We start from the raw sequence: 24027 nt of genomic DNA, 5'->3' as shown, positions 1-24027 counted from the left end.
GAATCAATCAATGCAAATGGTCACAGTTGGATTTATACCAACAAGTAATCTAACCTTAACTAGCACTAAATCAGAATTCCATTGTTTTTTAACACTGTAAAAAGAAATAGCCATGATGAAGCTATTTTGGAATATGAGCATCTTGTATCTATATTTATCCTATGCACATCAACTACGTTATCATTGCAGCATTTTGCTTCAGCTCTCCAAGTGTTATTTTTGAAGAGAAAGCAGTTCTGCTGTAAACCTATGAGTACCTGAAATCAATGAACATTTCCCATATGAAATATGGACTATTTAGATGATATAAAAATTTTTATGGAGGATAAGCCCATGCACTGGATAGTCATCCATATTTTGAAATCTTGGATTCACAAAATTGGCCAGAAATTCCATGGCAATAGGTTCTACATTTTCTTTGATAACACTACTTTATTTCAAGTTACACTTCTCTTCCAACATACCAGGGAATTCTACTATTATAGAAAATGCCTGTTCAAATAATCGTATTTTTTATCCAGTGGAATTCTCCAAATACATTTTGGTAAATGCACACCAAGAAACCCAGTGAACGTTCTGTTACTCATGACCTCTGGATACAAACATGAAAATTTCTGTACCTAAGTTAAGTTTTGTTCTTCTGGGTCAAAGACAGGCCTAGATACATTCTACATCTTTGAAGCATCTAAACTTGTATTTTATTATTAAACCTATCATAACAATGTAACTGCAGAATCCTTTTATATACAAACCAGAGATTGCTTCCCATCAGGCCCAACTATACATGTGGAAGCAGAATGTGTCAATTAATTCTGGAAAAGAGTAATTATTTCAATTTATGTATTTCACTGATGGCAATCCAGACCTGTTTCTTGTAAATGTTACAATATGCACATCTCCAATTGAGATCAGAGGTAAAACTGTCATCATTTTAAAAAAGAAAGTGCAATGTAATTTTTCTCACATCACACGTCATCTTAGTCTCTATGCAAAGACTGGTCTAAGCCTGAAATGATGAAATCCTAATGTAATTTTACATAAATGTATAAGGACCTCTTTTAATTCATTTTGCTTTTCTTGTTAGCAATATAAATGGTCTTTACAATGCTACCAAATTCCTAGATATTGGTTAATCAGTCTATGAATCAACATTCCCAAGTCAAATGGTAGCTTTCACCTTTTTGCACTGATTGATTTTATAACTCAAATGAAGATCTGTCAGTTTTTCAAAAAGATAATTACACTGATTTACATTCATACGTACACTACTAAAATTTAACGTTGTACATGGTACTCTTGATTTGTATTCTCTGTTTGTTGTTCCTTTTGGCAAGTGAATCTGAAAATTCCTAGCCTCACAGAGATTTCTGTTAGGACCTTAGTAAAGCTGTTAGTTTCCCCATTTGTCATCTCCTTGTCTCTAAGAAAACAAAGATACATGACATATCCAGAATTTCACAGTGATTGGAATAATATTAAGGTGGACAAAATTAAAGCTGTGTGCAAGCTGAAGAAATCTTATCATTTTCCAAGCTGCATCAATGTTGCATTTCTGTAAATTGAAACTAATTAAAATTATTTCTTTCATTTTAAAGTGGTAATGCAAGCATAGTAGAACTGGAAAATTTAAACATGAAAGAAATTAAAGAAACCCAGTGTGAAAATATCACAGCATATTCTATTTTAGTGAAGAGCATATTTAGTTTTATAAAAATCCCCCTTCTTATTATAGTAGTGATTACTTAGAACAACAACTTTATATTGCAGCATTGTGTTTAAAGTTTACTGATAAACAACAGTCCATGCTGCTTGATTTTACCATTCCAATCATTTGCCATGTGATGCTATTATTTAAGAAGGATACACAGTAGTATATTTAAACAAATGAAGATTTTTTGAGAAATAGCTGTTGTGATGCTACAAAAAATGATGTCATGTGGTGTGGCACTCAACCGACATGAAAACTGCTTACAGAATTGTGCTGCCATGTTATTCCTGGTTTAACTCTAACACAGTCATTTAATTCTCCTGTGTTTGCTGAGATATAAATTGGTTTTGGTATTGTAATGATCTTCCTTTGCAGACACCTTCTGCCTAATCCCACTTTTGTCAAAACATAAAACTCTAGTCTTCCAATTAATTCAAATCACTAAGGTATTGTACAAGGAAAAAAAAAAGGAAAAGTAAGGAAAAATAATCAGTTGAACATGATTCCTGTATTGTTATCATTGTCAGAAAGGTTTGAATCTTTGGTATTTTGTTCCAAAGAAAAATGTGAGTACCCTAGCTGAAAGACCTGTTCTTGTAATCCATGGCATACCAACGTAAATGCTAATTGTTGAGTGATGATTACAAGAAATATCTGGGAAACCAGGCAAAATCCATTAGGAAAAGTGGACTCAAATTTCCATCATGAGTAAAGTTCCTCTCTTTCCATATTTCCCTTTCTAAATCCTGTGGACATACCAACCAGGAGAAGTTTCATTTGAGTCTCAGTAGTCTAGGCGGCACCTATGATTTAAAAGACACTCATGAATTCATCCCCTACTTCAGACATCTTCGTAACACAAGAATTCTTATACACTTTGACTGAAGGATAATAAATGAAATTATTGTAAAGGTTTGATTGGAAAAATGAACAACCTTCACTCATAGTGCTGAATCTGAAATGTCAAAATTGAATTCTCCTCTGCATGGTGCATTGACAGCATTAGGTGAGTTTGTATCCTAACCAAACCTGTACGGCATCTGCTTCCAACGCAGCCCTGCTCTTACCACAGATACTACACAAGTCCTCCTACCTGCAACTCTTAGTCACTGTACCTCGAATAGGCTCAGGGCTCTGATTATAGTTTACGCAGCCTTCATCAGATCAGTAGCTGAGCTGCCTACACGTTGCTGACTATGCCCAAGTCAGCCCTTAATCAGTGTGGGCATTCATTGGCAGCAGGTTACTCTGCTCCATCAGCTAACCCTCCTGGGCTGGAACCAGCTGGGGACCTTGTGCTGCACTGGGCTGCACAGGGCACTGTACTGCCAGGGAGCAGTAGCAAGAGGTATTTGGCTTCCCTGCAGTGTACCCCACCCATGTGGGCTTCAGTGCAGCTCAGGTGCACATCCCAGCGTGCCTTCATTCTACACTATGATGGCTTCACTGCCTGATTGCAGATACAGTCATTGCTATTTAGAACCCAGCTACTGGAGTTGTACTCTTTTCCCTTCTTCTCACTTCATAAGTGTAGTGATTTCAACATAATGAAAGCAAGAATTATGAAGATCCTCAAAAGATAAATCAAACAACTCCAATTGTCTGTGAAATGATGCATTTTCTGCATGGAGTATGGAAATACTCTGGAAAAAGACATTGTCCTTGCATCTCCCTGGGGACTGTAAAGTTTCTCCTCCTGTATTTCCTTAACAATATTGAAATTTTAATTTTGAAAGTCAAACTAAAAGTTCCTCTTCCCTTTGTCAGCTAAAAAATGTATTTTAATATCTTGTCACTTTCACTGACCTTGTCTTTTCTGCAGTAACAGTAGTACTTTTATACACTATAAGCATTATTTAAAAAATCAGATAAAGTAGTTCCTTCTGGTGCTGCTCTTTAAAAATGAAATAAACACCTTTTAAAGAATTAATTCTTTTAAATCCTAAAACATTAGCAAATTCTACATACAAATTTACAATGACAACTTGGCTAAATTTAGGTTCAACCCAGAAAGGCCAGTTGCATAAGTAGACCTTTACAAAATTCAAGGATGTTTAGAGCTTGTAACTCTTTCTGCATACCTAATGCACATTTTTTTTCTTTTTTTTTTCTTGGCAGAACAAAAAGAAAACCTCTTCCCAATGACTTCATAGTGATACAGCAGCTTATAATCACTCTGGCTTATGGTGAACTCCTATGTCAATGTGTCCTACTGTTGCAAATTGTGAAAAAGTAAACTGTCCTTGATAAACCATATGCACTGAATATCTCTGCATGTGTGCATATGTTTCATCAAGGGCAGTTTCTTTCCTGGCCTTTTCAGTGTTTCCTACCAAAACTCAAGCTTGGGATTTTGCACTTCCCTTAGACTTGTGTGTAACAAATAAGCATCCATCTCTCTCCTACCCGTTTCCTCTGTTGCCTGCCCCCTGCCCACCCCTTATTACTTCTCAAATTAATACTCTTAAGAAACTATGTTGAAGTACAGTAAATGTATAACTTACACTGTCAAAAATGTTAACTCTGAATCTCCCTTCTTCTCTTTTTCAGTTTCAAAACAAGGTTTCAGTATTTTCAAATTTTGGTTCAGGTCTCAAGGTCCTCCACAGTCAGCAGTAAGAAAAGGACCCCCTCTTTTGGAGACATTAAAAATCAATAAATTCAGAATAGCTTTCATTTCTTGTGTTGGTTTCTTAAAACTACATTTGGGCAAAATTTTGGATGCAAATATGGAGACAGTAGTGGTAGGTGAGTTTTATAACCTCAGAGCTGCACAGTAGGTATCTGAACAGCCCCAGTAATGAACCAATGTTCTTTAAACATTTCTGTCCTTCTGCATAGCACGACTTTGTCATTTCCTACACACACACACACTTTCAGAATTTTGAACTAACATGAAAAAATTATGGTGTGAATTTGTCTAAGAAGCTCTGGAGTTGGAAGAGAAACTGACTGAAAATAGGCACAATCCTACTGTGCTGGGATAACAAATTATCCTTTGAACTCTGAATGCATATTCTGAGCTGAAATGGAATCTACAACAGTAATTTTTAAGATTTGAAGTCATATTTAGATCTCACTTTAGGTTATATCATTAGAAGACAGCAAAGTTTTTAAAAATAACCCCCCCCCCCCCCCCAAAAAAACCCCAAAAACCACCAAATAATTTTCAAGTAATCACAAGATAATTTTGATGGTCAAAAGCATAGCACCTCTAACCACCCAAAACCCACTGTGACAGTCTTAAAATATTCTTTAAAAAGGACTGAGTTACTGTTTGTCACACCAAACAGGAAAGTGAGAAAATACTGAGATGAATGAACTGGAGTGAAATAGCTTTAATTAGGAAGTTACAGGGGTGTGGTTAAGGGCTCCAGCAAGTATATGCTCAGGCTCCTTTCTGTTTGAAAGGTGAAGAGAAAGAAAATTCAATAACCAAACTGAGATACTGAGCAAAATTGTCATGGTTCGCAAAGCAAGAGCATGGCAAACCATGGAATTTAAATGGAGATTCTTGCCTATAGATCTTCGGCCTGTATTGCACTGGTTCAAATTTCACTTTAAAAATGTAATTTAGGTACTTCCAAATCTGTGTCTTACTAGAAGTCATTCGGATTTTAACTCGTGAGATTATCTGAAAGGTCATCTTTTATTTTATGACAGTCAGTTCTCTAACACATGTAGATTTATTTCCATCAAAATGGATTTAAATCAATAAGAAAAGAAGTTCAGCAATCCTCTCCATAACAGAATGCAAGTTTAACCTAAAATAAGGATGATATTTATTCAGATGGCATTTAAAAACAACTTCCTAACTGGAGCACATGTACATAAATGTACTATATAGGTAAAGGGGAGTTTATATTTCCACAATTTCTTGTTTACTTCTCTGCTGTTTTCCCCATTTTGATAAACTCCTTTGTAGCATTTGTATTGCCAGACTGAATCAGAGAACAACTTACAACAACTCCCCAAAGTTATGTTGAGACTTTCAGTCCAGCTAAAATTTAAACAAAATTTTAAGACCTTAAAGTTCTGAGTATTATGACTTTCGTTACTTGTATCACTCTGAAGTCTCTGTAGATGGTTCCAGTTATATAATCAATATTTTCAAAGAGTAACAAATGCTTTTTTGAAACAGGAAATGTAAAGAGTACTGATCAATAACTATCTCAGCAGTAATATGAGAAATAAACAATAGATTTCATCACATTTCTCTTAACAATGGTTGCATGGCCTTTTAGAAATGAAGAAATGGCAGAAAACATGACCTCTGTGTTTCAACCTTTGGTTACTAAAATCAATTTTCCCTTTATAATGGGAAATAATCATTATTTTTATAGACACATAAAAGTATTTATATGATGTGACACTGGGGAAAAAACATAAAAGGAAAACAAAATAATGTAGAAATTTTAGCATAGACTCAGGATGTGGATCCCATCACATCTGGGGTTTTCTTGAAGTCAGTATTTTCCTGTTTCAGGCTATTCCATTAATTAGCATTTTATACTTTTTGGACTGAAGATATAAAGTGAAATCACCAGCTACAAGAGAGGAGGTTCCAATTTAAACAACTCATTCAATTTTGCAAAAGCCTTCCACAACATTGTCTTCCAATAGGCCTGCAGTATCATTGGCCTAGCACAGACTCAGAGACTGCTTCCTCCTGATTTCTGCACAAACATTTTTACAGATATATCCTGGGGTAAAGTCAGACCTTATTTGACTTGACAAAATGAAAGGAACTGGACATATTTGAAAATATCTACATATAGAGCTGATTCCAACAAAAATAAATGGTGGTAAGTAAATACAAAACAATCTGGGTACCTGAGCCAGCACTACACTATTCCACTGGGATAACTGCAGTGCAAACCAAGACTAGTGCAGGGCTGAGGGAAGGATCATTATTACTGTTATAATTCTCTCACATTTCCCTGACAAACTACACTGCTATAATGAGAGGTCCCCCTCAGTTTCCACCATGCCTTCTTTCACTCTGTTCAATACTAATGATCACTCTTTTTCTATGTCGTGCAGAAATTATTGCATATCTCCACCTGCTGGAAATATCTTTTAACCCCAAGGGCTACTGGGGGTATCTGTAGACACTTGCCACCCATTTCACAATTGGACAAAATTGAAAAAGTTTTCATTTTCCAAGGTCATACAACCTGCACAGGCAAATTTCTCAGTTTCCAGCTCTTTGCTCTGAGCAGAAAGCTTTCCTGCTCTTTTCTGTGCAGTTACAACCCTAGAAACTATTCTTCTCCCAACAGGCACAGCACAGGGAGATATAGCATAGCTTTATCTACCCTGCCTCCAGAGTAATATTTAATTTCTAAGCTCAAAGAACTCTCTCATGGGGTAAAAAAGTAATTTGTTCTCCAGGTTAAATTTATTCTCGGTTTTTCTGATGAGCCAAGACTCAAGCAATTACTGTGACAGATGGAGTGATGATTTTTATGATGTGGAAACTTGTCCACAGGAATGAAACTGAAATCTCCAAACCTATTTCTCACAGCGGCCTTTAGACAGTTGTCAGGTAATAATTGTCACTGTGGACAAAGTTTGAAATAGTGAATGGCTCCAGAAGCTTGTTACTGCAACACTCCTTAGCAGAGTGACACTTTCTGATAAATTTTTGTCATTTATTCTGAATATATTTGAACCAGAAAGGGAACCAATATATGGGTTTGAATTTCTCCCCACACTCAGAAGAATTTGAACATTGTATTTGGAGTTTTAGTACTCTGTCAATTTGGAAGGACTGTTTCAAGGTGATTTTCAGAGAGCAGAATGAGATGTTTGAGAGGCTGCTTACGTACATTGAAAACAATAACATATCTCACAGAAATGACCATTTCAAACAAGAAAGTTGAGTAAACTGGATTAGGAACTGGCTGGGTTTTCATGGGATTATTCTCGTGCCTTGTGTTTAGGCAGCAAGTGCTGTAGCCAGCCTTAGTGGTGAATGGCAGCCTCTGAGGCTGAGACATCAGGCACAACCTCAATTTGGAGGGTCACACTCCACCACAATCTCCCCATGCCTGGGGACTGAATGCCCTGGCCAAAATCCTTAGGCATAAAACCATCAAATATAGCCTGACACTTGTCTAGTCTCCTGGTTTCAGTCTTCACCATTTATCCAGAAAAATCACATAGATACCACACTTTTGATACTTCGGGAGCATTTTCTGTGACTTAGATATACTGAGGCTCAGAACCTGCTGACAGGCATGGAAAGGAAGGAGACATCTTTCCTTTGTTCACAGATGTTTCTTTGTAGCTCTGCTTGTAATCAAAACAGCAGGAAAATTTTAATACTAGTGATTTAAAGATGCTCTCTTACTGAGAACTGTCTTTTTTTTTTTTTGTAAAGACATAGTAAAGAAAGTACTGCTACTTAACTGAACCAAATTAATATTTCTGTCCATTTTATGAGCTAAGAATATACAGTTTAATTTTCATGGGTGCAGACTGTGAACAAAAGGAGATCTGTAGCACAAGAAAGCACATTATCTCTGAAAATCAAACCATATTAAAAAAATACGAAACATTTCCCAAATGACAGAGCAGAAGAAATACCTTAATTTTTCTCTTTTAAAATTTTTGTTCTAGTCTGTTTGTTTATGTTTATGTTAAACTGCTATGTTTAACAATAGCAGTTATTATTCTTAATATAACTGAGAGGATTATTTCACTGACAAAGCAAAGCAAATAGAATTAAGTGACTTGCTCAACTGAAGAAAATCAGTCAGCAGCACAACTGCAAATAAAGCCCAGCAGCTCTAACCTGAAGCACTGCATCTAAACCTGAAAGGCTTCTGCAACTTTACGTAATTAAACACTTGAACTGTAGAGGTTTTATGCCTTCACAGGTTAAGTTTCTCCTGCAAGCATCTCCCTGAGTTTTTGAAAATTGCATCTTCCTAGCAATTTTAATAAATAGCGTCCAAAATAGAAGACTCCTCATGAAAAAAATGAAAGCACTTAAATGAGTTTATAGGAATGCACTGACACAAAATAGCATGAAAGCTGAGATTGAAAGGCAGCATCATTTTTCTTTCATTAACCCTAACAGTTATATGACTGGATCATTTACTTGAAGAGAACACTTCAGCCAGGATTAAACAGAAATTATAGGAAACTGTTCCCGTTAAGACTTTCTAATTTGTTAATTGAAAGTGATAAAGAAAATCCACAATTAACTTCTATAATTTCCAAAAGATCCTTAAATAATTTAAAGGCCTCAGGAGGCTGATTCACAAGCAGGGACCATCTACGTTGAACACTGCATTTAAGTTGCAGACAGTTAATCAGCACAGTTTATGCTGATTGTATTTTCTCTTATAACTATAAAATACTGCAGATCTGAAGGTGTTTTCAGAAGCAGCCCAACCCTGTCAAGCATAATGTGCAGGTAGTTGTATTCATCTGGGCTGCATCCTGCCACCCACTGTGATGTGTGCTCCTGCAGTGAGTCAAGGTCTCCAGGCTTATTTTCAGAGAGGTCTAGGAGCTAAAGAAGTGCTTGAATTGCTAAAGATGTTGTTCAAAGAGTGAAGGCTATAGCCCTTACACAGCTGATTCTCACTGAAATCAAAAACAAGTTGCTTCAATTCCCATCAGTATGAAAATCAGCATCCAAGCCAACCCTAATTATGACCAGTTTAATCTCAAATTGCTTAGGGGTTGGTATGTGCTCTGTGCCTCTGCATGCCTAAATTTGTGTGTAAGTATGCCTTTAAACTAATTTTTCAAAACTAAAACCCACAGTATTCACTTTTTTAAATGCCACCCTATGATTCTAGGGAGCTACTTCACTAAGAATGATTTTAATTAGGTATCTTATATTTTCAAAAGATGGGGTTTTTTTGTGACTATAAGGTTAGTTTGTTTTCATTGACACTGAATCAGCTGAACCTTGCTTTGCCTATTTTTATGTTCAAAAATCAACAGAAAATTGTGTACTTATTCCCCTCCACTGTCTTTAAGCATTGTTTTTTAATAGTAGTACTTCATTATATATAAGCTTGCTGTCTGTGGCTCGATTGTGTAAAATGCAGATTAGTCCAGAAGTTGATCTGAAGGTGTTAAAATAAGAAGCACAAATCTGCTCTGATTCTTGTTTTAAATATTTGAGTATTTATGAGCATTTGACCTAACCAGACTATTTTTCCATTTTGTAATTAGTACTTGAAATTGCTACCAAAAAAACCCCATCAAACAAACGAACAAAAAGCCAGGCAAACAAAGAGAACTAAACAGTAGAAGTTATTTTTTAAAATTCAAGAAAGGTGGTTGTGTTTATGTGGGCCAAAGTAAAGACTCAATTTCATAGTATCATTGCTATTTTCCTGGTTGTTTGATAGGCTCCATTCTCAGGTTGCCAGGCATTTCAGAACCACAAAATATGGCAAGATGTGTTTTGGGAGATATAATTCCCATATTAAACACGTGGGATTGAACAGGGGACAATGAGTACTCCTGTACAGTGTGAATTTCAATAAAGATGACAAGAGCCTCCCTGGAAGGCAGCCACACACAGGTGCAGTTATGTGCATCACTCTGACAATAAGCTCGCTCCCAGCAGGTTACTGGGAAGGAAAAAGCTGTGCAGATATTAATAATGAGATAGTGGGCACCAGAGAGACTCACTATTCACACCTTTGAGTGCAGCTACCTTAACTTCTTCCCAGGGTCTGTGAACAGTGATCAGCAGCTCCTCAGTGGCCTTCACGGCCTGTGGAGGGATCCCTAAAACTACGTGGGGGGAGCACAGGCAGCAGTGCTTAGGGCAGACATGCACCAGGCTGGCTGCAGAGACCACAGGAGTGTGGTGACCCTTCCGTGCCACACGCTGGAAGCAGCACCACACATCAAGGTTTTGGACATTGCAGTCTCCTGACCCATATGCCTGCATCCGTTTCAGCACACTTCTATTCCTGTGGCTCTTAAGAGTTCCACAATGCTCAGTTACTCTTGCATACTGATGCAAAGGCACACACTTTTCTTCAAGACTCTGCCCTAGAGCCTCATGCCAATGTTATCTTCTCTCCCTACTATCTCAAAGAAAGTAGAGGTCATTCTAAAAAATGCTGTCATTAATCTGATTCATCAAATACCTGAAATGAAGCCCAACCATTAGTTCCTTCCCTACCTGTACTCAAAAAAAAAAAAAAAAAAAGCCAACAAAAAACCAATCATATCGCCATATGAGAGACTTATTAAAAAAGCAAATACCTCTAGAGTAAAAACAGAAATGTCTTTGTAGAGGGGAATGCAATGAAGTTCTCAGTGCAAAGCCTGGGAACACTTTCTTCCACACAGTGTTGAAATAAAATCTCATTTTTGTAGAAAGAAGTTACATCTATGAGCTCTGACTTCCTTTCACTGCCAATAATCTTCTATTTGTAGACATAATAGTCAATAATGACAGGGGCCAGAACATGAGTACTCCACATCCATTCCCACATGGCGCTCTCAAAGGAAAACTCACTACTCCAAAATTCTCTCTCTACTCCTGCCTTCAATGGTACAGATTTTCAGCTGTTGCATACTGACATAGCTCTCTTAGTATCAATTCACATGAACTGATATCTCAATCAAAAAACTAATTACACTTATCCTAAAATGGAAGTACATTGTTCTAGACCTCCAAATCTCCCAGGAATTTACAGGTCACCATAAATGCCAGGGTTATAAACCTGAATTTATTATAGACAAATAAAGCTTTGCCCTATGAATTCTCTGCCTATTAAGTTAATGAGCCTTGACAAAACAATCATCTGAGGAGCAGCTGACAAATTATCTGGAGCAGCAATTTGAAAGGCGTTGGCTGGCTTACAAGCATTTCAGTTGGGAGAATATGGCATCATGTTCCTCTTCCTCTGGAAGAGTCATTTGTCAAACTGAATTTCCTGCAGATCAACAGCAGATTCCCAATATTGGAGCGCTGAGATACAACAATAACTGTAATTACTAAGTAAATAATCCCTGCCATTTCCTCCCCAAACTTGAGGCTCACCAATGCTGATGCAGAACTCTTTCTAGGAAGTCTGCATGAAGAAAGCAAGGTACATTCTTATTTTTACTGGAGCTCATTGAAGTGTTTAATGAGAAGGAAAAGAGCTTTGAGGAATTTAGGTGAGTAGACGGGGACCTTTCAAAATACTTGGTCAGTATCTTGAAGATTATTTTTTAGTGTAACTTCCCACAGAGATGGTGGTATCACAGCTGTGGATCTAAAACAGGGTCTTTTACTGGATTAATTCTTCAAAATTTTCCACACAATACATTCCTGAACCACATTGCCTTTGGGAAATTTAGGGCTCTGTACATTAAATACTCTTGGAAGAACAGCCACTTGTATTAGGGCAAAAATGAGATCAGTACTTTTCTAAAATCTGTTTTTCAACTGTGAATACTGAGTCCATTTGGAAATTGAATCATGATCCACTGTAAAGCTGTCACTTTCCTTACCAAAGGCATTTGCTGAAATATTATTTCAAATGCCTTCCTCCACACTCAACTATTCAGAGTTCTGTGGAAAAGATGACAGTATTGAGAACATGGAAAACTGTCATATTTTCCATCTGAATGTTATTTCACAGTGTGAAGGAACTGCAAATTATAGTAATCAGTTGCCTCTGCAACAGCATGTAGCAGAGCATAACACAGACCATTTAACCATGAGTTGTGTCTTTTCTCATATTTTATGTTCTTTTTGCAGTATTTGTTGGACTGTTGATTTAAACAAACTCATTAAATATACAAGGACTAGAGCTCAAAATTATATCAAAGTAGAATGAAGATAAATGAAACCTCATTCTTAAAGAGAATTGTTAACTCGCACTCAGTAGAATAATACGCAGCTTTCCAAGTCCTGATGTCAGGCTATCAAATATCTGATGACCAAGTATTCAATCAATCAATCAATCAATCATAAAGCAAAAGAATGTACAGAATTATACATTCAGGTGCCAAAATGGCCTAGTTTTATGAGCCTTCCAGAGCTCTACTGATTATTGACTTCTAAGTATGTGGTTGCAGGAAGCAGCTTTAACATAATCTTTTCCTCCAACCTCTCTCCATAGCAGTCATGTCTGGAGAGATCAACCATTCAGCAATGAACCACCTCTCTCTGTGGTTAGCAAGGCACTCAACTCCATGGCCCCAACATCCACTAGAACCCAATCACTCAACCTTCTAGTTCAAGTTGGAACCTTTCTTTCTAAGGGGACATTGAAAGAGTCTTTCTATAATGAACTCTTCCATCTTCTCATTCTAAAACCTCAGAAGGTTTTTGCCCACATATGAAATTTAAGGCAACACTAGCAGAGAAATTAAAATATTTTGAGTAACCCTATTAGTGCCTGGCACCCTTGTGCACATATTTACACCTTTATAAAACACTGTAATAATCACTCAAACTTGTTTCACTCCAAATTCCACTGGGCTGAACAGCTTGACTAATCACTTGGACCACTTTGATTAAGCATCTCTTTACAAATTCTAGAAACTACACTGTTTTCATTGTAATAAACTGACATCTTCTGCATGGTTTTGCCACATCTGTAACATTCTTTGCTAGTTTTTGTCTTCTTGCTTTTTTAATGGAGCTTTCCATTTCATAGTATTGCAATGCCTTTCACAGCTGTCTTCCTAATCCCCAGGGCTTCTTTCCTCTTAGTGTATCTTACATTAATTTACCATTTTACTTTGCACTTACACACTTCTGCTCTTCCCACATTATTCTTTGCTTTGAAAAATGTTTTCTGTTGAAAATGTCTATGATCAAAGCTCCAAACATAATTATTTTTCTTTTGTTCTAGAATAAAAAAGATGATAGAATTTTTCCTAGCAAAGGAAGCACTATAGAAAACTTGTGCCTAACTCTTCCTCTATCTCCCAAATATTGTTTGCAAGTGGTTTATTACTATCCTTGTAGTCTATAGAGAAATAGCTGGGTTATACTAGTGTAAGGTTTTGCATAGTCTGCTTTCTTTCATTAAATATTTATTAGGAGGCATTCACTGACAATGTTTTACAGAAAGATCTTCCATTATTTCAGTCATGGAAATGTTCATAATTTTATGCTTTCCTAACCGTCCTCTCAGAGCACAGCTAGTCTAGGGAATGCTGAATTTAAAATGCATTCTTAACCATGATTTGGTGAGGGAGGTGATTAATTTTTGCTCTATTTCTTCTGAATGGCTTAGACAGCTGTCCTATAAACCCAGAGATGCTCAGTGAACTAAGCATGCACAACAAAGGAATAAAGTGACTGAATCAAAACAAATTACTACAGCTTTCAGTGAAGTCTTGGTCACTTTCCATACTCAAAGAGAAACAAACACTGAATTCAGTTGCAAAATGTGGTACATATTATGTAACCTATTTTAGAGCACCATTCCAATGGATCAAAACATTGCCTCTGCTCATCACTGGATTTTGGATGACCAAAATTATATACCACGGTAGCATGTATCTCCCAGTGGTGCAGATATGAAAGCATGGTTAAAAATAAGCACAAGCTGTAGAAAAAGATCTGTGGTGAAGATGCAAACTATGAGATAAATCCAGTGATGTTCATGCACTTTAACAAAGGAGGTGAGGAAGAAGCGCATGCAGTACCTGGTGATCTCAGAGTCAGGGAGCAGGCCTACGTGGTAGTGGGGGTAGGGAGCTGAAAGAAGGAAGCTTTTGTCACACTCGACAGGGGAATAGTGCCTAGGAGAAGGTGGTTTATCACACAGTTTGTTCACAGTGCTGTAAACAGGTTCAGGAGGCCTGGTGATACAGAGACAAGAGTAAAAGGTCAGGTGCATATTAGTTGCTGAGAATATAGAGAAAACACAGCAATCATTTTAAAAGCATGCATAGCAAATCTGTCAAGAGCTTTTCAGTGGGGCTTTTCCAACAAGTAAAGTGTACTGTTAAAGGAATTGTTAGAGTTTGGTAGCACTAGTGTGGCATTCAAGCAGCTGCATACAATACACAATACAAGTGGACAGTAAAACTGCTCTATGGGAAGTGTGGCACTGAAATGGAATATCTTACCTCTGAAGTTGAGAAAGTGAGGCATTTTCCCCAATAATATTTCTACTTTTTTTAAAATCTAACATCTACACAGCTTTCAGTGATCTTAATTTTGAGTACAGCATAGGACAAAATAGGTTTGTTACCTGAAAAAGAACTATTTTTTACCCATTAATTTGTAATATAGATGAAGTACATATTACTTGTTAATACAACATACTCCTGGTCCCAGTGAGCTGGGACTTTGCAAGCAGAGCTGTTTTTAAATTGACCCATATCCTAGAATAACACTGATGGCCACAAACTGTGTGAGCAATTCATCTCATTGGCAGGCAATTCATTGCATTTCAGGAGTTCCTTGCACTCTTTCCAGATTCAGTCTTCAAAATCTGATTATGCAGTCTGCATCTGAAACAGTTAACCTCATTGCCAAGGCTACTGCAATCGCACTTGCAGGGCTGCTCCAGGCCGCAAACAGCAGCCTGTGAGGTTAGATACGAAGAGCAAGAGCTTAAAACTAAAATTTCCCTCCTGATGCCATGAACCACCTGCCTGGGGGAGGCGATACTTACCACAGCCCTGGCAGGAGCCGTCTGGGAGAGGGGAGAAGGGAATGCAGCCTTTAGTGCCAACCAGCCAGGGATCCGCGGGGGGCCAACGGCGAGCAGTTTGCAAAACAAACCCACACCACGTCCACAGAGCATCTCCCACCTTGGAACTCCCCTGCCTCGGCCCCAGGACACACCTTGGGGCCCGCTGGCACTGTGAGGCTTGACTCATTGTTTCCTGACATTTGTGCTCTAAAGAGTGCCAAGGGTCAATTGCTATCATATCCACGCTTCTGCCGCAAGATCCAGGGTATGCCACTGCCTTTCATCACTGTCATACAATATTAGCTAGATGGAAATCTTATTTCAGAAGCCTGAAAATATCAGGAGGCCAAGAAGTTAATGAACTTTTTTTGTTCTTTTGGCTGCACTATGCCTCACATGGGTGTGGGTTTTGCTGTGACTTTCACAGGTACCAGAATATATTACAGTCGTGGATGTGCTGGCAGATACAGAGAATCTAATTTCCTTTGTTAGCTTCTGGGTTTGTCCTTTGGGGGAAAAGGAGTAGCTGCTTTACTTAAAAACTGGTCTTACTCAATGTTAATAACATTATTCATAGCAATCTGCCACATGATTTGAGAACTCTCTGTGCCTGAATTTCCCAGGGAAAACTTTACAGTGAAAAAATTGGCAATTTAAGATTACCAAATAGCAAAATAGCAAAGCTGTCACTCATTTAGTTATAAAGCATTGTGTGTCAAGCACTTAGTAAAATCCCTTTAAAAATGTTTAAAGTAGCAATCATTTTCTATCAGTATATTTCACTTGTTTCTGAGGGATGGATTTAATAATTTATTTACTAAATCAATTGTTGCTTTCAATAAAAAAAAGCAGATAAAAACTATTCTATTTCACTGTTGTCCACTACTGCCTTTTATTCCCTTAGAAACTACTTTTGCTTTTAGGCAATATATGAAAGAACAAGTACAAATATCAAATATAAATGATACCTACTAAGAAAATTGAAGAAATATTGCCCCAGTTCAGGAAGATGAATAAAAACTGTAGATTCCTCCATGGCTTAAAACACCAACCAGTCCATAAAAAATTTGTTAGTGTCCTATATTCAAGTTAATTGTCTTCTCTGTGTTGTAGACAACATCAGAGTGTTGCTATCCCTTGGACATATTGTGAATGCTTAAACTACACTGAGTCATCAGTCAGTGACCATCCAACCTCATGCTGAGACACAAATCATGCCGCAGATGTGGGTAGATATGAGGAATTTTTTGTTAATTGAGAGTTACAAGCTGCCTCCAAAAGCAAAATGAAGTTAAACATTCAACATCTACCTAGATATTGACACTGAATTAGTCCTTCAAGTACAAATACAGAGTCCTAACAAATTGTCTTATGAGGGCCAGAAAATTTTAGGACATTTAGCAAATGTTCATGTATTTTAAAATATTTTTGAAACATTTTTCACTCCATTAAGTCTTCCTGGGTGGTAAGATAACAGGAAACTGGAACAAGTCTGAGTATAAGGCCTGTACTCACTGATATTATATAAGTGATATTGTGACCTAGTTAACATCATACCCTCTGTATTTGACCTGCAGAGAGAGGTCTTAAGGTTAAGAAAAGGAATTTATACTTCTTATCCTTTTAACACTTGTACTCTTTGGTTAGAAGAAGATTTAGGATATCAGATAATTCCAGTTATGAGTGCACTTTGTATAAGGCCTATGAGATGGTCTGAGATCACCACAGCCACCTGCTTCCCTTGACCCTTCAAGGTCATTGAGAGCATGGACTGCACTTGTCCTTCAGACACCTCTATCCTAGTCAGATTCATAGGCTAACAACTACCAGCTGCAGAGTTGGGCTCTGACTGCATGTTTCATTGGCACAGAAAAGCAAGAATTTGAAAAAAAAAAAGGAGTACATTACCTCCACTGTCCAGGATAAGTATAATCTTATTTTCTCTCCCAACGTGGTGCAGCAAATATGAATTAAGTAGTGTAAAAATATTTGAAAGTTGGGATAAAAAGTATCAAGTATAGGAATGACTAAAATGATATGGGGCAGAGCAGTGTCCTGCTCATAAAAACTGAGTTCCATGTAGGCCATTAATCACAAAAAGTAATTTGAGATACTTGCTGCAACAGCCTGTCTTCAAACATCCTCCTCATTCTTCACCTTCTCTATGGCAAACTTGTACTTGACTACAATAGTAGCCACCTACTAGAAGAAAACAATACCCTATTATAAAAAAGATTATGAAGACCACCCAGCTTTATTAAATAATTGTTCTAATGCAGCATTTTCTCATGCCATTTATATTTCTCCTCGCAGAAAGAAGAAAGAACTTCTTTCCAAAGGGATCAGCCCACCTGATAAATCCTGTCTCGCACATCTTCTCCAGTGCTATGACAGAGACAGATTGTCCTCTCTCAAAGCATGGGATAATGAGAATGCTATTTAGAAAGAGTTTTTAATGTGCCATTATGAAAAAATACATCCAAGGTCACCTCAACTTTTCTTGCAAAAGAATAATTAAGAGCCAAACTGAACATAAACATTGAGGCCTTACTTTATGACGCACTAATTCTTCAAATGAATTTAAAAACATGTAGCAAGCCACTTAGCATCCTTGCTAAGAAAAGTGTAAAGGCTAGATATATATTATTTAAGTTCTAATTTTCTGCAGTTTATGTGCAATTGCATCTCTTTCAGATACAGCAAGTATAGCTTCACAGGTTTAATTTAAAAATAAATGCTAAGCAAATTCTGAAACTTTTTTTGAGGAAGAACAAAGAACTATATTATTGAATTTCTTCTATCCATTATTTCCATTTTTGTCAATACCTATGCATAAAATATCCCCTTAAAATGCCAAATGTGTGAATATTACTGTATACTTCTTTGATAATTGCAATATCTCTTTTAAAGAGTAATTATGTAATGTGGATCTACTCTGAAAAATAACTAACTACTGCTGTAACTTCTTAGTCAGATCTGCTCCTCTTCTGCCTTTACACTGCTGCTTATTTAGTGACAAACAGGCATCACAGTTCTCTGTCTTTATCAGTGAGCTAAAAACAAAGCTTTCTGACAAATAAGAGCAGCAAGTACTAGGTCTGGATGGACAGCAGCAACTACATTAGTCTGAGAATAAAGCACACAATAGTAAAGGGAGGCAACAGAAAATGTAAGTAGTAAACATAAGTAGCAGCATAGTGTGGCTTGAACATAGCGTGGCTTGAACATGCCCCAGCAGAGAGTTCAACTCACAGGACAGAGAATCAAGTCCCTTAATGCCAAAGGTAAGTTTTAAAGGGTAACATGAAAAGCAGAGAGTCACTCTTCCAGCAAGAAAATAAAAATGCTGAAAGCTGGAATTGTCATTCAGAATAGACATAACAGCAGTGAGGCACAATTCTTACAGAAACGAAGAACTAATTGGTGGAAAAGACAACAGTAACAGTGGGAGGTAGAAAATTGATCTAACACTGGTATTATTTATTTAATAACAGATTGTGTAAAGTGAATATTCCTGGTTGTTTGCAGTCCTTATTATTCCTTGATTAGATCATCATTGTTTTGTTGTTCCAGGCTGACTTAATTGTGGAACAGAAGTTATAAAAGAATGGCATTTTTAAAACCATTCTCCCCTCATCATCATGCAGAGTCTTCAATTTAAAATTAACTTTTTTTCTTTTTTTACAGAATCCTGTTTGGTGGGGATCAAATGCCAACACACAGCACATTAAATGTTAATAGTTTCAGGTTTTAAAACATTTCAAAACCTTTTATGATATGGAAAGAAACCAGCTCAGCTCTCAGAGCATATTAAGCATGCAGAGCTATAGCCAGGAAACAATATGAGAGAAAATGAATCTCCCAATGCTCAAAGTTTACAACTTTTTCTTTGTTTTGTTTTTTGAACAGCAATTTTTAATTGTATCCAAGTTCCTTAAAGACATCTAACACATTAGTTTTGCTAATATATTGTTGCTGGGATGTAGACAACGAACTTTTTAAGAAGTATTTCACTATTGAACCAAAAATCAATGGCAATTTAATACAAACAAAATCCTCCATTTCTAATAGCCAGTGATTTTTATATATGTGTCCTTTGACTGAGCTACTCAGTCATATAACCTTCTAGAAGAACCACATACCTTACTGTTCAATAGGGTAATTAGAACTTATAGTTGATTTTATTTCATAGGTCGTGTCCTGGGAATTTAAATGAGACCAAATCACTCATATGACATGTTTATTTCAACTAAATGAAAGACAGAGGAGGACTATGAAGAGCTGGAGGAAAACACCTGAAGTACAGTACGTTAGTTCTTTCTGGAAACCCTAAAACTAATAATTTCTCAGCTTTTCAGTTATTAACTGCTGTTTTCATATGCCTTGAAGGTTTCTTTAACTGCAAAACAAGTGCTTTTTTAGCACAGTCATGAAGATTAGGGTTGCCTTGTTCTTCTTAACAGTACTATTTTAACATTTTAATCAAGTTTTCAAACGAAACGGCCTACAAGAAGGCATAAATAGAATTTAGAACTTCTAATATTCTACACCCAGTTCTACACTTATTACTCTTAACCATAAGGAATTAGGAAATTAAATGACTGCTTAATTTGAAAAAAAAAAAATCAGCAATGATTTTCTGTTGCAGTAATGGAAAAAGAAGGCTGTTTCACACAGGAATGGGGAGACTGTCAGACGAAAGGCCTAAGAGCCCTGCAGTGACTGTTTAGGAAACAGGGACCAGCAAAGAATGGCCCTTACCTGCTCAGCTGCCAAAAATCACTGAGGATCACACAGACCAGAAATTAAATCCTAGAAGACTGTAGTCAATAGGCCTGTCCACCCTGAATCAGCCATTATTCTCATTCATATTTGAACATTTTTATATTCTTGGGCTTCACAACTCCCTGTGGCACTGAGATCCACAAACTGATGATGATGACATACCCAAAAAGCTCTACCTTGGTGTACTCCAAGCCTGTTACTTGGTTGCACATTTATAATCTATGGTAACATTTAAATAACCTTTTATTTGCCATACTTTAAATTCACAATGCATTGTAAGCTCCCTGTATCTGAGTTTTATGTAAGTGGTATTAGTCCTTGCCTGTTGCCTTCTCTGTGCCATGGGTACTTTTGCAGATCTCTGTTCTGCCTCTCTCTGACACCTTTCTTCTATACTGGAATTATTTGTTATTTATCTTTCCCTGGAAACCATGCTACACCCCTGCTCACCCTCTTCTGAGCTTTTTTTTTCAGTTGCCTCCATGTAGGACCCAAGACTTGAATGCACCAAAGATTCAGAGAAAACCATTATATTTTGCACTCTTGTCCTTTCCTATCAGATCCTATTTTCATTCTTAATTGCTCCTGAGTACTGAGCTGACAATGTCACAGAACTGACCAAGGTGTCACAGTCACCCCAAGGTGTCTTTCTCAAGTGGCAAGAGCTGCATGAAGGGTCCATGTCCATGTTATATTTCGTATGTATTTCAGGTTTTACTTTCCTCTAGGCACTATGGATAACACCATTTCTGTGTGTGTTATCACTACCAATCCTACTATCTCATTTCAAAAATCTCCATACTAGCACTAAAGCATACTCCAAAATTTGATTAGTTTTCTGTAAGTGTTAAATACTAAGTAGCTGCCAGTGATTGTATTAGAAATGGTCAAATCCCATTACTTGGGGATCTCTGACAGGCCTATTTAAATATGCAAGGATAACTCAGGAATAAGAGATTATCTGTGACTCGATAATGACTAAAGTTTTACTTTAACATAAATCATTCTCTGAAGTCAAGATTTATTATACTTAAAATAAATTAGGATAACAAAATGAAATCTTACTCCAGGCAGACAATTATGCATCTGTAAAGTTTAACAATTAGTTTAAGATAAAAACTGTGTATTAATTACAAAAATGTAAAATAGTCGATTTGCAAGTTAGCAACTTCATGCTTTAATCTAAGGACTGCATTTCACCAAGGATACAATTTAAGGTTATGTAATAAACTCTTTTTTCCCTTTAAACTGAACATTTAATGTGTAACTTGAATAGTCTTCTTTTAATTAACTTTGGGGTTAAAAACCGTAATTTCTTAGATTGATCAAAGACCAAACCAAGAAGAAATTCTATTCTGGGGTACCATATTGGATTCATTATGTCACCAACTTAACAATTAGAGATGAGAACTCAGCTTGTGAGAGACAGTGAGTACCCAGTCATAGCAGCAGGCTGGCATCCTCCAGACAGACAGACGGACAATGAACTAACGTGAGAGACTGCGTGGTGGGATCACACCCACATCATGCACACCCCAGAAACCTTGGGTGCTTCTCCACTTTTCTAGAGGGAGATGGCCTATGCATCTTATCAGCAACTTTTCCTACACGCTCTGTATCTCTGTTCCTCGGCCAGTGTACCTGTGCAACTACTGATTATCCCAAACCTCACATATCACCCTCTGAGGGATTTGCTGTTTCAGTAGCCTGAAATCCCTTCTCCACTGCTTCTTTATGCCTCTTCACCTCTTCTTCTGTTATGTCCTGTCTTGTACTAAATTCCCTTTCCAAATCCAAGTCTTCTTACCTGATTAAATACCAATCTTTTCTTGTGATTTCCATTCTCACATACCAGTGACAAGTTTTCCCTCATTTGCACACTTATCCCTTGCTTAACACAATCCCTCCATTCCTCCAGTCTCTTCAATATTAAAATGTGACAGAACTGGCTATTCAGAGCACAGAACAGAATCCCTCCTGACCATGTTTTTGTGTCAGAAAGGGATGATAGAAATAAGTAGAGAGGAAACTAGCTTTGGCCATTTAATGCTGTGCTCAGTCATGCAGGTTTTTAAAAATAATCTAGTCAGCATGACAAAATTGTGAGAAGCTTTGATATACTGCAGTGTGAGCAGAGAATCTGAAAGAATTCTACTGAAAAAAAATCATATCAAATAAGTTTTGGAGGATAAATGAACTGGGGTTTTCCCCAAAGACTTGCATTTTTTGACTTTTGCATAGCTTTTCATAAACGCATTAGAAATACTATCTCGATTCTGTTTCATCAGCTCCTATAACTTAACACTGAACATATGTATGGAATATTATGGTATTTAAAACATAAAAGCACAGCAATTTCTAACGTAGAATAGAATAGAATAGAATAGAATAGAATAGAACATGAACTAAGGCATGTAATTCTCCCTCTATCCTTTAAATCATCCTACTGGTATGGTTAAAAATAAATGCAATTTAATTTAATAATAATGGTGGTTAATTAAAATGACTGTAGCAACAAGCTAATTTAGCATTTTACACTAAATTTTAAAGAAAAACAATCACAAAACCTTTGCTATCCCTAGATAAAAATCCAGCCTCAGGCAACAGCTAAGCATGAAAATATTAACTTGAACATCTAATCTGCTAAATTTACAAGTTATTTAAGAAGAGGAATAAATAAAAGGCATCATCAGTCTTCCCATACTATTACATATAGTTTATTCTCTTTAGGGTAGAGGTAATATGCTGAGTTTGGGTTAGGCATGGTGAATGACTGTTGTGAGCTCACAATTACATGTGCTCCTATAAGTCAAACCATAATATTTGTTGTAATGGTTTAATACTGGAAGGTCAAATCTGTGCATCAACAGAAACTTAGAAGTGTTTCTATAAAACATTGACAATTCAACTAGCAGGTTTAGATAAATAAAGAAATAATTGATGAAAGCTACTACTTTCAATGCAGGGAAAAAACATCCCCTTAGACTTCAACTTAATGGTTCTGTTTTCTCTCCCATCCAATTCTCAGCACCTCTTCCCCATCCAGAAAATGCTATTTTGCAAAAATGCATATAAAAAAAAAATCAAACATGCTTTACACAGCAAAACAGATAACTCAGCTTTTTCATCCATGAATCTTTAATATCTAGCCAGAGTTAAATGTTAAAGTGAATTTTTTATCAGCTGAAGCACAGAAGTTTGATGTCACCATTATCTGAAGCTAAAAAAGAAGTAAAAACTCAAGATGGCAGTTCTTTATTTTTATGGAACTTTTCCTGTTGTTGTTCATTATAGACAGAAGAAATTAACATCTTAAAGCCACAAGATTTTTAGGCTTTAATAGGCTATAATTTTAAGATTTCTGAAAATAGGAAGGCAGAAATATACTATAGAGAAAATGGTAACATCTCTCTCTCCTGTGTTAGCAACACATGTTCCACAAAATGACAAAAACAAAAAATCATTTTTTCTTACTACTACCACCATATAAAATTTGGTTGGAATGCATCTGTATAGGACATCTGATCCAATCTTGTGTTTGAATCAGGACTACTGACAGCACTAGATTTTACTTAGCCAATGCTTAAAAATCTCAAATGGTGGATATTTCAGAGACCTTCATAGCAAGTACTATTCCAGCACTATTCTATCCATCTCGCGTTTTAATTTCTTCTGAAATTGAAATCAGAACATCCAAAACTACTCCTGTTGCCATTGGTGCCTCTCTACACAGAAGAGTTTGATTTCATCATATCTGCTACTGAGTGCTTTCAGGGTGCTCTTAGATTGTCCCTTCATCTCCTCTTCACAAAACTAAATAAGCCCCAGAGATCTCAACACCCCTCCAACCTCCACGTGATTTAGAGCTCTCAGAATATGCTGGACCCCCTCCAC

At 36.8% G+C, this 24027-nt stretch overlaps 1 protein-coding gene across 5 annotated transcripts in view; it reads right to left on the bottom strand.

Moving 5' to 3' along the window:
- The window catches only part of DLG2 (discs large MAGUK scaffold protein 2), a 985669-nt gene that overhangs the window by 235963 nt on the left and 725679 nt on the right, over positions 1-24027 (bottom strand). For 4 of the 5 annotated variants that reach the window (XM_059492069.1, XM_059492046.1, XM_059492079.1 and 1 more), the window contains one exon: positions 14351-14506. The exons of the other annotated variant lie outside the window; for it this stretch is intronic. In XM_059492069.1, coding sequence (XP_059348052.1) covers positions 14351-14506 — 156 coding nt within the window. The remainder of the gene's footprint in view (positions 1-14350; positions 14507-24027) is intronic. 5 annotated transcript variants of the gene reach the window in all.

The sequence above is a fragment of the Ammospiza nelsoni genome, chromosome 2, assembly GCF_027579445.1.
Source record: "Ammospiza nelsoni isolate bAmmNel1 chromosome 2, bAmmNel1.pri, whole genome shotgun sequence".
NCBI classification, from domain to species: Eukaryota; Metazoa; Chordata; class Aves; order Passeriformes; family Passerellidae; genus Ammospiza; species Ammospiza nelsoni.
Note: the sequence above shows the minus strand (reverse complement) of the source record. Positions and strands in the feature narration are given on the sequence as shown.